The sequence below is a fragment of the Poecilia reticulata genome, linkage group LG12 (genome assembly GCF_000633615.1).
Source record: "Poecilia reticulata strain Guanapo linkage group LG12, Guppy_female_1.0+MT, whole genome shotgun sequence".
NCBI classification, from domain to species: Eukaryota; Metazoa; Chordata; class Actinopteri; order Cyprinodontiformes; family Poeciliidae; genus Poecilia; species Poecilia reticulata.
This window is the reverse complement of record NC_024342.1, coordinates 2,820,473-2,837,830: the sequence shown is the minus strand read 5'-3', so window position 1 is coordinate 2,837,830 and position 17,358 is coordinate 2,820,473. Positions and strand designations below refer to the sequence as shown.

General features: G+C 40.9%; 1 protein-coding gene across 3 annotated transcripts; it reads left to right on the top strand.

Moving 5' to 3' along the window:
- The first annotated feature begins 302 nt into the window (after positions 1 to 302).
- On the top strand, positions 303 to 16,992 carry cnnm3 (cyclin and CBS domain divalent metal cation transport mediator 3). Of its 3 annotated transcripts, XM_008423260.2 has the most exons (12): positions 303 to 1,293; positions 1,785 to 2,119; positions 5,548 to 5,724; positions 7,410 to 7,567; positions 10,246 to 10,389; positions 10,466 to 10,624; positions 11,413 to 11,582; positions 12,473 to 12,569; positions 13,438 to 13,568; positions 15,129 to 15,255; positions 15,483 to 15,551; positions 16,420 to 16,992. In XM_008423260.2, exons 1-11 carry the CDS (start codon positions 325 to 327, stop codon positions 15,530 to 15,532), a joined length of 2,517 nt encoding a protein of 838 aa, XP_008421482.2. In that variant the 5' UTR covers positions 303 to 324; the 3' UTR covers positions 15,533 to 15,551; positions 16,420 to 16,992. The 3 variants fall into 3 exon arrangements, with proteins under 3 accessions (XP_008421482.2, XP_008421477.2, XP_008421479.2); XM_008423255.2 differs by having other exon boundaries at positions 15,483 to 16,992; XM_008423257.2 differs by lacking the exon at positions 15,483 to 15,551 and having other exon boundaries at positions 305 to 1,293.
- The last annotated feature ends 366 nt before the right edge of the window (positions 16,993 to 17,358 follow it).

Genomic DNA, 17,358 nt, shown 5'->3' with positions numbered 1-17,358 from the left:
ATATATAATATTCAATAAAATACAAAGACTTAAATCTTATTGTATAGACTTGGTCATTAAATCACTACGTTGCCTGTAGGAATTTTTAATGTCCTGCAGGTGTCAGTATTGAGTGACACAGTATCAACACAGAATCGACACAGTTTTGCTATGTGTCGAAACGATACATGACGCCTCATCTACCCATCATTACTATTAAATATTGATCATTTTTATGAGCTCGTGTGGTGAAAGGCATTAATTTAACTTTAGATTTTAAAAAGGACGTGTGTTCAGCAGAGGGATAGAGCCATGAATGGCTTGTTTTCAAGAAATCCAACAAAGATGGGCGTGAGCTCGTTCTCGTCTCCCGTGGCTATGGACACACACTGCGAAGGGGCGGGGCTTTACAAACAAAAACAGCCAAGAATCCAGCGCCAACATGGACGCCGCGCTCGCTCGCTCACCTCATGTAAAAGATCACGAGTCGAGCCTAAATGGCCACCGAAGCTGCTCAGTTGCAACGCTCGAGTGGGAGGGACCAATGGCAGACTGGAGTCACATGACCCGCGCAGAGCCAGGCTGAGCAGTTCCAATATGGTGGCCAGCTTGGCAGGTCTACGGTTCCTGTTGATGGTATTGTTGTTCTGCGGGATCAGATTCGGCGCCTGCAGCCAGGAAGCTCCGCAGGTCGTGGGGCTGCGACTGGAAGACCCCGGGGGTCTGGTGCGCATGAAGGACCGAATCATCTCGGCGCCAGAAGGAGCCACGTTCCAGCTCCGTCTCTTTGGGGCTAATCTGAATGGAAGCTGGCCGTGGCCGTGGCTCGCGTTCGCTGAGGCGGCTGGGGGAGCCGCAGGGTCGGTCGGTGATGCCCTCGACCCGTGCGAAGAGGAGTCCAGTCGGCAGGAATCCGCCTTTAATGCAACGGAACCGTTCAAAACGGACGAGCCGAACAGCGGGCTGCTGACGGTGGAGGTGAAGAAGCGTGGGAGCATCTCCGCGGATTTCTACCACCTGTGTGTGCAGAGAGGGGGGATGTGGGCATCAGTGGGCCCGGACAGACTGCAAGTTTGTCCGGGAGAACCTACAGCCCCCCCACGGCTTAATGTGACCAAGACGGCAGTTCCCCCGTGGGGTCTGGCTCTCCTGGTGGTGCTGATGCTGCTGATCTGCGGGCTGCTGAGGACCGTAAACTTGAGCCTGTTGTGGCTCGACCCCGTGGAGCTCTATGTTCTCCACAGCTGCGGATCCGAGGAGGAGAAGCGAGCCGCCAAGCGCCTGGAGCCTATCAGGAGGAGGGGGAACTTCTTGGTGAGTTTCTGAGGGAGAGCAAGTTGGAAACTTAGCACGGTATAAGGGTTTCAAGTCGGTATTGAATATCTGAAAACATATCTTTTATAATGTTTTCATAATAATTAACGTTGTTTTGACACTATATATTTATACAACAAACACTGGAATCGAACCTGGTACCTTTAGACTGCTAGTTGACTGCTTAACCCACAGAGCCACCGCAGCTGTGTCAGGATGTAGATGGCTAACTAGTGACTGAGTGAATTACTGGGTACCTTGGTTAGCTGGCCGTGAGAGGTTGAGCTGTTTAAGTCTTTCCTCTGCCTACATGCCCCAGAATGCTGTGCGGTTCTGGATCGGAGTTCAGTGAAATTATTGAACATTGTATCGGACTTATTATATATTGATAATGTGTTTATCTCACTATGTATTGTTATTAATTTGTTGCCCAGTCCTAGTCGGAGGGATGTTTCGTTTTCTTTTTGCCAACAAAGCTCTTTCCCACCCAGACATGCTCGCTGCTCTTCCTCTGCGTCTTGGGCCACTCGGTCATCGGGGTGCTCCTGTACCGGGCGCTGGGCTCCATAGTCTCGGCGGTGTTCACCAGCGGCTTTCTGATCTTCTTTCTGGCTGAGCTGGTTCCTCACGTCCTGTGCTCCGGCTACGGCTTCCAGCTGGCACCCGGGCTGACCTGGCTGGCCCAGGTCTGCATGGTGCTCACCTGTCCCCTGTCCTGTCCGCTGGGGTTGATTCTGGACCTGGGCCTGGGGAGAGACATCAGCACCTGTGGGATACGGGAGAGAGCCATGGAGATGATTCGCGCCAGTGTCAATGACCCTTACAGGTACTATGAACAAAACTAAAATAATAATAATAATACATATATAGATACTACATTTAGCATACATTTGATACAAAAAAATTGATTTAAAATTTATTTAGAAACCTTCTCAATCGGTTAACCATCACAACATTACATCATTACATCCCTGCTTACTACTGAGAGTAATGTAAATACATATTTTTCAAAATGCGGTGTCGTGAATATCATGTTGAAATTCATCCTGGTTATTAACATTATTATAGTTTTGTAAAAATACGTTTGAAAAATTAGCAACTTTTCAGACAAGAAAATCGGTATCATCCAAAACTGGAATCGGTGCAGCAATATTGGATATTGACCCAAAGTTTTAAAAAAATGTGCCAAGAATGGATTTTATTTATAGTAGAGGTGTGCCGATCAATCGGCCACCAATCATAATCGGCCGATTTTCGTGAAAAAGTGTATGATCGGTGATCGCCGATCACAATCTCTTGTTGCTGATCACACAAACCGATCACCTGCATCTCGTTTCTCAGCCTGCCTGTGCAGCTGGTCTCCTCTTTCCTTCACACTGCGCAAACGYGCAGCAACAAATCCTAAGCGATGTGGAACTATAACGCACTGAGTGAATGGGGAAGTTTGCGTGTTGCGGCAGAAAATTGAAGCATGTGGGGTGAAGCAGGTCAAAATGCATCAACACGACGAATCTAATATGGCATAAAAAAGACTTATGGAGGATCAGACAGCAGGTAAAGCAGCGCACAGCTACAAACACTCACCCGAATTATTAGCATGACGGTCAGAAAGCTAAACAAATAACCCGCAAAATCTTCGAGCTGCGAAGTAAAATGCTGGTTCTGCTCTCGCTGTTGAACCGCTGCTACTCGCAACAGATAGTAATATTTGACAGACGGAGCGCCGCTTCTGCTCCACCTGGTAGTGACTCTCACACCGAACCTCTGCTTAAAGCTGCATCATCTAACCTAAAAAAAAATTATTTATACTAACTTTCGCTGTTCTAACATGAGACAGATAATCTCTAAAAAAATAATCAATCTCCTCCCTGTTCTGCATAATTACTCCGCTCAGTCAGAAACAGCCAATCAGAACTAGCAGYAATCAGCTAGCCGCCATGCTATCAGGAMGTTTTCATTCAGTAACTCAGGATTGTTTATTGAAATGGAACCTGTATTTGACTTTGAATTTTAAGTTTTATACTTGAATTTTTTGGCAATGTTGAGAGGTTTTATTTTGGCTCTTTGCATTATTTAACCTCTTCAGAGCCTTCATATGTTATCAGTCTGTTGAAGATAGTATTACTGATAGCAGTACAATTTGCACAATGCCTGTTTTGTTTTTTTCTTGGAAAAAGTTATTAAAACAAGTTTTTGTCTAAATTAAGGTGAATTCATGGTTCCTTTTTCCAATTAATGTAATCGGTAGTGCTTATGATTAAAAAAATATTAATTATGTGATCGGTATCGGCGATTGACCCTCATGGGTGATCGGTATCGGAATCGGCAGGAAAAAACCTGATTGGCACATCTCTAATTTATAGTAGTTATTTTTTTTCTTCCTTATGTTTTATTATATGACAAACAAACACAGACATTTGTTCTATGTTACTTCATATTTACAGAAGGTCTATGTAAGTTGTTTAAAAAATGTAGATTTTCTCAACAATTAAAATTTTATTGTGAAGGTTTGAAGAAAGTTACATCTCAAGTTCCTCTGCTGTGTTGACAGACCAAACAGACATCTGGCTCAATGGTGGCAGACTTGGCAATAGCTGCAGGCGGAAACGAGTGGAGGTTGAGGACTTCAGTCTCCTTGTCTTTCTTCTTTCTGGACAGAAAAACGTCCATGTTGGATAGACCAGTACAAGTAGAAAAAAATGGCTGCACTCAACAGATTATTAGTCACATGTTTGGCTTTACTCTGGAGAGGTTTTTGTGTTTTCTGTTTCCTTAAAGCAGATAAAAATGTTCTCGCACCAAGTATGTGGGTCAGAAGCTGAAAAGTTTGGATTAATCATATTCATATTTAGGGTCATCGCTCATCCTGGCCTTTATGTATTCATATCACAGCAGGATGAGAGATACAGAAGAAGGAACAGCCAAGTAGCAGGAAGTAACCTTTAATTCTCAAATAAACATTGATGCATTAAGGGGTGATGCCTTCACTTCAAACATATTAGACACTTAGTGTTTCAACTGCTGATTCACACTATGTCTGAAACCTGAAGTGGAAAAGCTGCTTAAAGGGACGGTACATTTCAACGGTGGAATACCTGACCCAGATTGGAGAGAAAAAGATACGCAAGACGATACTAAGTAGACTTCTACCGTGTTAAAGTTTAACAACAGAGCCGAAGATGTGTCTGCTGAAGCCTTTAGCTAGGACGGACTGCTGGGTCACAAGGATTCACAGTGCTGGATAGAGAATAACTTGTTGTTTGACTTGTTCCAGTAGAGCTGAGACATGTTTGAACTAGACACCCGCAGACTGAAGACGAGGAGTCTTCCCCAGGCAGGAACGTTTTCCAGGAATCAGTGTCGATTTCTTGGAGGCAGATTTCCAGAACATCCATCAGCGTAGAAACAGATTGCCTGAGTAGATACACTAGTGTGAAAAAGTGTTTGCCCTTCGTCATGATTTTGTGTTTTGTTTGTTTTTTTTCTCATGTTTCTCACACTTAAGTGTTTCAGGACCTCAGGCCAGTTTTATTTAGAGACAACACAAACAAAAGAAAGTTTTTAAATGAAGATGTTTATTATTAACGTTCCTGTGTGAAAAGTTAAGACGTGCACCGATCCGATGTTATCTGTATCGGTCTTGATAAGTGAAAAGAATTCTAGATCGGGTATTGGTGACGATGTACAAAATTCATAAGGGCAGATCAATTCAGTCTAATTCTAAGCTTTATTATTTATTTTACCTTATAATTAGAATTCCTAATTGCACTTTTTAACCCATTTGAAAAAAGGCTTATTGCAGTTAATTTTTCCATGTTTGAACAAGCTTGTGAAGCTGTTGGTGTTTTTAAATGTTATTTTGGTGCAGAGTTATAAAATACATTTGTAACTCAGTACATTTATGCTTGTGTTAAAAAAAAAAAGAAATGTTTTAAGTCAGTTCAGCACTTTCTTGCTGTATCGGATTGGTATCGGAAATGAAAAAAGTGGATGGGTGCACCTGTAGAAATGGTAATTTGGGATGTGACATTAGAAAAAGTCCTCATGTTTCAGCTGATGATCTTCTAGAAACCTTGCGTCGAAGACCAGTGAGACGTTTGGACTTTGATTTTGAAGACTAGAATGATCTGGAACAGGTCTGATTGACTTCATTGAGAAGATCATATGTTTGCTGTTACTGACCCGTGTGTGTGTGTGTGTGTTTGTGTGTGTGTGTGTGTGTGTGTGTGTGTGTGTGTGTGTGTGTTTGCCCAGCGAGTTTGTGAAAGAGGAGTTCAGCCGTGGGATGCTGCGCACCAAGACGGTGGAGGACATCCTGACTCCCCTGAAGGACTGCTTCATGCTGCCCAGCTCGGCCGTCCTGGACTTCTCCACCATGTCGGAGATCATGCAGAGCGGATACACCAGGGTGCCTATTTACGAGGAGGAGAGGTTTGTGTTGAACTTCTGCTTTCTTTTTTTAACGTACGTTCCATCATTTAGTTTTCTTCGTCCATCATCTTTATCTGAGAAGAAAATTAATTTATCTCGTCGTTGTTGCTTTCAAGTGTAAAAATCAAATAGTTTTGAGTTATTGCTTAGATTTTTCTGTGGATTACCAGAATATCATCCAGCAGAAGTATTTAGATATTTTTGTGCCAGTAGTTGTGGGACTTGCAGTGGTTTTTACTCACAAGAAGTTTCTTTCACACATAAACAACTTGCAGATGCTGTTTTTCAAACACCACAGGGCGCCATAAACAAAAAATATAATTCCCAGCTTTTAGCTTGCTAATTTTTTATCTGTTTATTGTAAAAAAAATAATATCAGCTGTGTAATATTGATTTAAAGAACTTTAAAGAAAATTTTTTTAAAAATCCGTTTTGGCCACTTTTCTGTAAAAATGAATGAGGAAAAGTTAGAATTTTCTCATTCTTACTGAAGAAACTTCCCAGAAGGCTAAATCTACAGAATGATTTCTAGCAGTAATGAATAACTTCTGCTGGAAAATGTTTTTTTTAATGAACGACTTCTCATGGGAACATTACAGGACCCTGGTCAGATGGATCACTGTTGGTCACATCTTAACGTGTCTGAAAACATTTTAAACTCTGTTGTTCTCAGGCACTAACCTTTTTTTTTATTTGCTATTTTTCAGGTTATTTTGTGAAAAAGAGCAAATTTATAGCTGTATTTAATAAAAACAGCCAATATTCCATTTTGACAAGAATTTTCTTTCCCAATTCTCTTTTATTTAGTTTAATTATGACAAAATATGAAAATGTACCCTGCAGGTCTCTGTCTAAATGCAACTATATGTTCAGGAAGTTTAAAATCACTGAGGGTGTGTAGATTGAAGAACACCTAGTGTTACAACTAGGGTGCAGCGATTGCAGTTTTCTAGTCAATTCCAATTTTTGACCAATTTTTTTTTGTCTGAAAAGTTGATTTTTATTCTTTTTGTCCTCATATATTGACTGATTTTCCAAATTTAAGGAAGTCTGAACCAATTCGTCGACACTTCTACCTCTACAGCTCTTTTAACACAGCCAGGGTTTTTCCTGAACTCACCTTCCCTAATGTTTAAGACTGCAGTTACAATGCAAAGCACATGGCCATCCTGGTGAATCAACACAGATGTGTTCAGGTAAAACGGGTAAAAGCAGGACTGAAGCTTACAAAAATGGGAGGTTTTAATTTTTAAAAGCTGTTACACATTTCAGTCTGCTCCATTTTCTCTTTAAGATAGATAAAAACCACATAACAGGTTAATTCATCCTTTCTTGTAAATCAAAGCTTGTTGACAATAAAAACTGCGAAGCTGCGAAGCAAAGAGCAGCTCCAGGTTCTGTGGTTGTTTCTAACTCAATAAATCCCTAAAAATCTAATAAACATTTCTAGCCTGCAGAGTAGATGGCAAATTCTAAGCTGATTTTCTATCATGTCACAATAAATGTGCCATCAATGGGACTTTCTGGGAATCAGAGCTTCGCCTAGAAATAAAGCCAACGGCTTCATGTTTGAACTTTTCATAAGGAATGCCGTCAACCTGAGGACCTGTTTGAAGACACAGCCGCTTGCTTTGTGTTGGATCCCTCTGACCGACACGTTGTTTGTTTGTTGTGTTTTTTTCCAGGTCCAACATCGTGGAGATCCTTTACGTGAAGGATTTGGCGCTGGTGGACCCGGAGGACTGCACGCCCATGACCACCATCACCAAGTTCTACAACCACCCGCTGCACTTCGTCTTCAACGACACCAAGCTGGACGCCATGCTGGAGGAGTTCAAGAAAGGTGAGCTAACATCTGAGTGACCAATCAGAGACCTTCCTGTTCTCACTTCACCCTCTGCTCTCTGCTTCTGTTCTCCACCTGTTTATCATTTAGAAAATGACACAGAGTAACTTCAGTTTATTTTTGTTTTTTTTTTTTATAACTCTTTAAATGTTGGTTTGAGCCACAAAATGTTATTAGTCATAAAAACTAAAGTTTGGTTTATTTTTCTCATGAGTATTAGATTTTTTTGTTGTTGAAAATTCCCAGAAATGTTGATTCGGAGAACATTCAATATTTTATTCAAAATTGTTTGGAAGTAAATCGCCCCACGTCTTCTCTATAATAGATTGCCACAGCAATATTATGTATAAATCTGTTTTTCCAATTTATTTTTATAAATACAAATGTTATTATTTTATTTGCAATTTTATTTGTGCATTTATTTGCAACATAAACACCAGATTTAATAAAAATTAAGATTTAACAACAAAAAAATAAAACCTTAATCCTTAACATAAATGAAAAAAGTTACGTTATCTATATTTAATAGATAAAAATAGCTATATTTAATATTTAATAGATTAAATCTATTTTTTTGTTTTTTTTTTAGTAAAAACAAAATTTGAAAAATGCAAATATGTTTTTTTAGGTAGGGACTAAAATTGTCCACAGTATTAAAACATCAGCAAAGATATTTAATTGTTCTGTCTATACAATATATTATCACAGATGTCTATGTTAATATCCCATACATGTACTAGTTGATCTGGTATATCAGAAAATATAATCACATAATGGAAAACAATAAAAACAGCCAAGTTTGATTAGATTTCAACTTGAATAGGATGAGAAAACTGAACCAATCGGAAATCAAATGGTAACAGTAGAAGTTATTAATAAATGTGAGGCAGTGGCACAAAAATGCAGTTAATGTGTATGAAAGACTTGAAGAAATGAAATGAATCACCAAAACATTAAAATTTCACCCTAAAAAACCCATCACAGTGTATGGTATCTGCATCAACAGCAGATAGTCGAAAAAGTAAAACTGAACTAAAGCAACCAAGAGAATGATAATGACCTGAGATCCAGCAGGGATCTCAGGTCATTACGAACATTTCCTAGCTGCTCTCTAATGCAGCATGACGACCCACTGAGCATGTGCAGAAAGCTCGGGCTGACTCAGCAGCTGCTGCAGCTGACTGAGCAGGCTGGAAACACTGAGAGCTTTCTGCTGCAGGAGGGAGAGAGAGAGAGAGAGACAGAGCGTTCAATGGGTCGACGCTTCTGATTGGCCGCTGCTTAGAAAAAACAAAAAAACAGTTTCTGAGCTCGTCTTGGAAGCAGCTAAACTTAGCCGCAAATCTGCTTAGTTTGGGAAATTTGCTTAGCCCTTATTTTTCTGATGATGTGATATTTCTAGTGCCAGAAAATCCAAACTGTTAGCTTAGAGAAGAAAATATCTGTAACAGGGTTAAAATGTCTGCAGAGGAATGTGCTATCCAGCATTTTATTTCAGAATCGGAGTGCGAGTTTTAGTTCTGAGCATCAGACTGTTTTAATCCAAAAAAGAGAAACGAGTACATAGAGCAAAAATGAAAACAGATTAAAGGAATTAAACAAAATGAATAATTTGTTTTAGGCAATGTAAAAAAAATGAAGATGCAGGACTTCATAAACTTAACTACAGAATTAGAAATTCTGCCTATTAAAGGAAAATATACAGGTCTGTCATAACAAATTTTGCTGGATGATTAATTGTTCCAGAATTTATTGCGATAAACAATGATAATGTTGTATTGAGATGTTTTTAAAGTAATATAATGGTAATGGTATGATAATGCAAGAACACATTCTCAAAAATCAATAAACTTTAAATTCTAATAAATGTATTCATTTATTTCAAACAGACAGAAAAGACAATCAAGAAAGAACAAAAATAATATAAAATAGAATGGAACAAACTAAAGAAATAAAAGTTAAAACAAATTATTATGCCCAAGTAACATGCAAATTTTATATTTTCTGTTCGAAAAGGAACAGGTAGAAGATACAATAATTTATAATATTCTGCCCCTTCCAATAAAGATGACACTGGAACTGGAAGACATTTTGAATAACCAAAATAAATAAACAAAATAACAGAAATGACAAATAAAATGAATTATGACGTCTTGAGACCAAAACACCAAACTGAAGACTTTTATCATCCAGTTTTTGTTGGAAAGAGAGAAAAAAGAAAAACGATAAATCATAGAAATTATTGAATTTTCTCATTTATCACGTGACTAGTTGATTTGCTACATTCATATTCCCATAACCATGTACAAAAGTCTACCAGTTGTCATGGAGACAAGGGGACTCCCAATGCGTCTCGCTGTGCTCCGGTTCTGTGAGCTTTGGACATTTAAGAGTAATCTTAAAAAGATACTTCAGTTGCAAACCAGGTCTGGTTTGGGGTTCCAGTAAGTCTTTACTCAGTGAATAAAATGTTTTATACTTGTTATTTTTGCTCCATTTCCAAGGACTTTTACACACACTTTAGTAGGGATGAAAGTGAACTGGCGGCCATTGTGTGTGTGTGTGTGTGTGTGTGTGTGTGTGTATTGCGTCAGACGTTTGTTGAGATCCAGAACAAGCAGGTAACACATTGTCTAAGTGATGAAGGTCCGTCTCTGTTTCTGGTGTTCATGTAGGCAACTCTCACATGGCCATCGTCCAGAAGGTGAACAACGAGGGCGAGGGCGACCCGTTCTACGAGGTTCTGGGTCTGGTCACCCTGGAGGACGTCATCGAGGAGGTCATCAAGTCTGAGATCCTGGACGAGTCCGACGGCTACTGTGAGTGTCTGGGAGAACTTTTCCCGCTGCTGCGGCCGCTTATTTCTTTGTTAGAACTCCCGTCTGACCTCCACAGTGGACAGGAAGGTGAAGCGTCCGATGACTCCTCTGGAGATCCCTCTGGAGCCTCGCGGCTCCCACGAGGAGTTCTCCCTTTTCAAGCCTCCAGAGGGAGAGCCCAAGATCCGCACATCACCACAGCTCCTGCTGGCCACGCACCGCTTCCTGTCCAGAGGTGTGTGCAAAATGAAAAAAGGTTATGCAAACAAGAAAAAAAAAAAAGCTAGCTTTAAAGTTGTATTGATGGGTTATAAACCTGGCTTTCTAGTTGAAACTTTTACATGGGATTTGCAAATTCTTAAAAATTCTTAGCTTTGTGCATCCAAAAAATCAAATCGATTTAAAAATACATAAAATATCTTAAATACCTTAATCCCATATCTTACGTTTTGTTGTGGCAGGACTATATTTATTTTTATATTCTTGTATATGTAGTGTTTTTTGTCAGACAAAAGTTTGAGTCTCACACAGCCATTTTCATTGCGTTCGTTTACTCAAGGCAGAAGGTAGCTAGTATATAGCAAGCAATATATTCTTGCTAGCTGGCAAGAGTATATTAGCAAAATAACTAGCTAGATAGTTATTATAACAAAAATAAATTGTTAGCTAGTTATTTTTAGCTAACTAAAATAACTAGTTAGCTAGTTATTTTGTTTATCCATGATAGAGGCCAATAGAAAAAACCCTGGTAGCTAGCTAGTTTTTTATTTTACCAATTATGGAGGCAAAAAACTAGCTGGCAAGAGTATATTAGCAGCTAGTTACATGTATACAAAACAACTAGCTGGCTATTTTCTTTGCTTGTCCATGATGGAGGCAAAGTCCAAATATTGATTAAAATGAGAGAATAAAGCACTCTGGTGGGGTTCCACTTCAGTAGGTGTATGAATGGGTTGTGAACACTCTTGACGATAATGCTGTGATAATGATAAAGACGCTGAAGTTCTGTCTTTCCACCTTCAGAAGTGGAGCACTTCAGCCCAGCTCGTGTGTCTGAGAAGGTGCTGTTCCACCTGCTCCGCCATCCCAGCGTCAACCAGGAGGTCCACTTCGATCACAACAACCGGCTGAGCCCGAGCCACTACCTGTACACCCGCAACCACCCAGTGGACTACTTCATCCTCCTGCTGCAGGTACAAAGTGCCAGCTCAGCACGACTGCAGGGTTCCCATGGCAAAAAGTCTGGACACCACCACCTTAAGGCTCCACACACTTCATCCGGATCCGAACAGTCGACGTTAGCTCACCTGGTTTTGGGGCTGTTAATTTTTGCAGACACCCTTTCACACCCCGGGGTTCCCCCACTCCCAACCTGCATCCTCTATTGTGCTTTTACAAAATGGTCCACAGAGAGATGTGGTTAGCGGCCATGTTGGCCACAAACGTCTGACCAATCATACAACACCTCTCATTAACGTAGACGCATGACAAAACTTGCATGTAATGGAGAGCAAATATTTCGCTTCAACGCGTCCACTTCCACTATCCGACCTGTGAATCCACAGGAGACATGGATACTTTTAAAGAACGTTCATCAGACTCTGTGGGGAATTATGTATTTTTGTACGAGTCTTCACTACATAGCTACACAAACCTTCAAATAGCTAAAAACTCTTGGATGGAGTTGACGGAGGAGACTGTTTGCAGAAGGTGTGGCGCGCTCTCTGTGACTGTTTAGTAAAAGCAAAACAGAGGATGCAGGAAGAGAGTGGGAACCCCGGCGGGTAGTGAGGTGATGTATACCGATGTGGAACGGTTGTTCCCCAGGTGGTCTGCGCTGTTGAATACAGACGTCCAGGAACCATGTGACCGCGCATTGACTGTTCGGCTTCGGATGAATTATGGGAGAGACGTCAGGGAAAGACGGGGAAATAGGCCAAGATCCCAGACTTGGTCATTTGTAAATGTCATATTTTCATATGAACATTTTTAACAATTAAAATAAAATAAAACCAAATTAGTTCCCTGTTATTGAGGCAGTTACAGCAGAGGTTTCACTGATTGATCCCTGTCTGGTTGTCAGGGCCGTGTGGAGGTGGAAATCGGCAAAGAGGGCCTGAAGTTTGAGAACGGGGCCTTCACTTACTATGGAGTGTCTGCTCTGACGCTGCCCTCTTCAGGTGAGATGATAGACTGCAGTCTGTTTTCACTGGAACGCCTTCTAGTCTGTGCTGCTCACTGCCTGGAGCAGTGGGACGCAGTGTTTCATATTTAGATGACTAAGTATTACATTTACATTTTTTAAAAGTTTCATGAAGTCATTTGACATCAACGTTTCTTAGAGGAAATCTACTTGAGTACAAGCTGAAAGAATTATTTAAAAATTAAAATGATTAATAACCAGATAAGTTTATTTAAGAGATTGCAATAAGCCAATCACACAGTTCTCTTAAACATTATGGGACACTAAGGTTTACATGAATGAAATAAAATGTACCATAGATCCCACTGTGTTCCCAAGTCTGGAAAAACCTGGGAAAAGCTTTATTGTTTCTCCAGTTGTCTTCTTGTCCTTTTTTTGTCTTTGCTTTTGTCCATGTTTCTTTCTCTTCCTCTGATCATCTGTCCGTACTTCCACTTCCCTAGTCTGTGTGCTATGGAAAAGGTCAAGTTTAGCATTTTCTATTTTAAGTTGAAGGTATTAGACTGGGAACTGTGGAATGTTGAGTCTGGAATAGTAAGGAAGTTCGACATGGAATGCTACGTAGGAGGCCTCTGTAAATTAGAATATTGTTGTGCTGGTTGCCAAGTGAATTAGCTGCTTTATCAAAATCTAAAGTCTTCCTTTATTGTTTTATTCTTTTCCTCAGTAATAGTTTTGTTGCCCAGCAATGTGTGTAGATGAGGCTTCAACAGACGGGCTGATTCTGAAGGAGTCGCATCTAGAATCTTGTTGTTTGGTGAAGGATCTCTGTGCAGTTTCAGACTGTGTGTGTGTGTGTGTGTGTGTGTGCGTGCGTGTGTGTGTGTGTGTGTGCGCGCACGCAGTTCACCAGTCTCCGGTGTTGACCCAGCGGCACTCTCCCAGAGATCCCTTCGAGTCAGCAGACGCCACCAGCCCGTCCAACTACTGTCCCGACTACACAGTGCGAGCCCTCACTGACCTGCAGCTCATACGGGTGAGTGGGCGTGTCCACTTAGGGGATCCCTGGGGGACACCTGCCCTCCTGTCATTAAACTGGACTGAACTCATTTGTAAACATTTGTGAAGTTCAAAGTTTTCACAGCTGCTTGGAAACAAAACTTTTTTTTCTATCCTTCTTTCATCTTTTCATTTATTGGGGCATGCCATAGCAATGCCTAGGGAGAACAAGTCAGTCACTGCCTCGCTTCGCAAGTCAGTCACTGCCTTCATGCATTGCATGGCAGGCACCTATTGTTCTACACCCAATAGAATATCTCTTTATTATTTATTTTTCTTCCATTACCGTTAATGCGGCCCGAACCGCTGCGTGCACCCCCACAAAAGTGGTATCAAAACGTTCAGCTTGATGCCGAGAAGGGAGCTATTATTTTTTGTGGGATTCTGAGTTAAAATTATGACATAAATTAAGAAAAATGAGAAAATTTGAGGCTGAGTGTCTCACAGAATCAGTAATCTTTCTCTCTGAAACACACACACAGGACTGTGAATTTTTGACTCCAAAACTCTTTTCAACTCCCCCTCACAGGTACAAATATTGCCTTATTGGTCTAAAAGTCGGTCATGACATAGATGCACATGCCTGCTCCCTTAAAATGTTTTCAAAAATTTGCTAGGGCTTATGGTTTTTTGTCAGGGGCCTTGAGACTGGCGCTGGGTGTCTCACAAGTATAGAAACTCTGTCTCCAGAGCCAGCCCAGGTGCAGATAATTAATTACCATAGCAACGGGTCCCAGCCAGAGGCAGTGAGTAGTCTCAGAAAGAGTCGCAGAGAGAGGTCTCACAATGCATTGTGGGAAGAATACATATTTGCTGTGACTATTCATATTTTATTTAGATAAAATTATTATTTCTCTGAATTTTTGAGTGTGAATTAAAATCCTTAGTATGAAGGCTGAAAGATTTAGAGAAATCAACAATTATCGACTGTCTTTATTTTTTATTATTTTGTACCGTGAGTGAGAACTAGATGTGCGAAGCTTAAAGTCATCAGCCTCGAACAGAAGATCTTTAAGCATTAGGTTCTACCAGTTCACTGTTTCAGTGAACCAGATCAGCCATAGATCTATGGTGATGGATCTGGAAAGAGCTTCAGTCATTGAATATTATTGGAGAAAGTAAAGTCCTTTAGTGTTGAATGTTATGCTTCCTATTCATTTCAGGTTTAAATAGCAGTGTGCAAACTATAGCTAAAATGTTGGATTAAAGCTGACGGCCACACTTTGGCATGCCCTGTAAAATTTCTGCAGGAATTTTCTAGTTTTACATTTTTCTCTTTCTTTCCATCTTTCAATTTTCGCTCTCTCTTCTTTAATCTTTTTCCATTTGTTTTCGCTCCTTCTTCGCCTGTTTACCTCCTATCATCATTTCCTCTGCCGTCTTCTTCCGTCGTCTTTTTTTTTTTCTTTTTTCAGTACTTTGACTCTTTCACACTTTTATTTTTGACTGCATTTGAACTTCAAACCAACATTTCTCCTTCGCCACATGGATACCGCTAACGTAAGCAGGCTAACGCGGCCGTCTCATTGTGCTGCAGGTGACCCGTCTGCAGTACCTGAACGCCCTGATGGCGTCGCGGGCGGGTCAGAGTCCAGACCCTCCAGAGATCAAGATCCTGCCCAACAGTCAGACCAAGCTGCTCAACGACAGAAACGCCACACCAGGTAGCTTTGCTCAGAAGGCTGTCTGACCTGCCGGGTCCGCTGCCTCGCCACACCTGCAAACATTCCCCCCCCCTCTTTCTGATGCCTTTGTAGTGTTTTTCTGTTTTGTTTTGTTTTTTTAGGAATGTGTTTTCCTGGGTTTTTTTTTCCTCCAGCTGAACTGAATTAATTTTCTCTCTCTTTCTTTTCCCTCCTTGCGTGCCTCCTCTTGTCTCTGGTCCGCCCAGAGTTTCCTGTAAACTTTTCATTCTTTGATACCATTGAGAACTTCTGTTAGAGGGCTTTGTATGCATGAGGTAAATCCAACCTTTAGCCCCAGTCAGTAACTTACTCACAGACACCAATCCTGTCCTGCTGCAGGCTGACACATTTACCCCCTCATGTCACCCATAAGCCCCTCTGAGCATTGTGTCTGTACTCTAATCATGTGGACCTTTGTGGAGGCAGGAAGGTAAATGTGTCTTTACTTTTCTACTCCTTGTTCTTTGCTCTGTCTTTAAATCGCTTTCCCCTTTCCTGTCCTACTGCAGCTGCAGCAGATGCTCTTCATTCTGTTCAGCCTCTGTTTCCCCAAAACAAAGATACAGTAATGTATGATTTAATTAGGCTACAGATGGTGATGAGCCACGTCTTTCTGGCGTCCATATTGGAGGTTCAACGTGTTTTAAGAAAACTTCTTAAACTTGTAGAAAAAAGTTCAAGCTTTCTTTCTGTATGAGGTAAATCCTTGTCAAAGTGCCTCAAATTCAGTTCCATGTAGATTATGATTGTTATGTAAAGAATATGGCTGCTCAATCATGAGGTGTCATTGTTATTGGGAGATGAGGAGAAATACTTTTATCTAAATATCATACTGGCTCTAAATTATTGAATTACAATTACTTTAGCAATCTGAGCAGAAAGAAACTCCTTCAGTGCTTTGAAAACTCCAGCCTAGTTAAAAACTATTTCATCAGAAAAGAAATGAAGCTGTTGACCTCCAATATGTCCGCCCGGGGGAGCCGAGCCGTCGCCTTAGAAACAGTAGACATCAAACAGAGTAGATGGCTCCATCTTCGTCTTCTGTCGCTCTGGTCGTCCCTCCCCTGTATGTGTGAGTGCTGCCATCCCTGTTCTGACCTCAAGCCTCACCCCAGCTCTCCTCTGATTGGTCGGGTTCCACAGGTAGCAGCAGAGCCCAGGAGAGCTCCACAGAAGACGAGGCTCATGGGTAGCACAGGAAACATTTCTGGTTGGATCGTAGTTATTGGACCAGACTGGAGAGAGAGAGAGAAAGAGATTTTTTTTTTGTTTTATTTAACTAGACCCACTAACTCACACGTCGCCATTCCTTCATGTGATCTTTACTGATTATTTTATATATGTATGTACATATGTCTGTATAAATATAAATATAGAGTGGAAAGAGAAGATATGTTACATTAATGGAATTATTTAGTTTTCTGCGTTAATTGGTCCTCAATGTGATCTGAGCGTTTCCTGCTGCACACCAGAGACTGAACCCTTTGATTGGATAAAGTTCCAGAAAACGGCTTCTTCTGCTTCCTCAAGACGATTCAATGACCCTGCGCGTTCCCATGGAAACCTGAACTGGGGAGTGCCATCACATTCACATCGAAAATGCATTCGAATAAGAGGAAACCAAGTCAGAATGTCCGAGTTAGAGCCGTCGTATGTCGGGATTTCTTTGGAATTATGAAAATAATTGTTTCTGTCATTGTAAAATGTGGAAAAGTATCCCAATTATGTTTTTTTTCCCTTTTTTTTCTATAGATATCTCAGATCAGACAATTAGCATCCAAAGATTCATCTTTCTCTTTGTTCCTTTACTTCCACAGAGGGAACAACTAAACTCTGGTTTTTCAAAGCCATTTTGGGGTTAATGAGGAATATTCAGGTGGTTATGAATTCTGTCTTCCTGCATACTGGACTCTGGACGTACCTGTAGTTTATTGTCTCTGTGGTGTCCTGCCACTGGTCAGACCATGTCCAGCTCTAGTGCTTCAACGGGGCGTTTCCATTAAAACAGGTTCTGCTGCTAAACTGGGCGAAGTTTGCTAAGCAGGAATTAGCTTAACCCAACGATTTGTTGTCGAAGCCGCC

Coding starts and splice junctions, on each gene's coding strand:
- cnnm3 (XM_008423260.2), top strand. CDS start 325: ATGGGCGTGAGCTCGTTCTCGTCTCCCGTGGCTATGGACACACACTGC. Junction 1,294..1,784: donor GGAGGAGGGGGAACTTCTTG/GTGAGTTTCTGA, acceptor TTTCCCACCCAG/ACATGCTCGCTGCTCTTCCT. Junction 10,625..11,412: donor GCACCGCTTCCTGTCCAGAG/GTGTGTGCAAAA, acceptor TTCCACCTTCAG/AAGTGGAGCACTTCAGCCCA.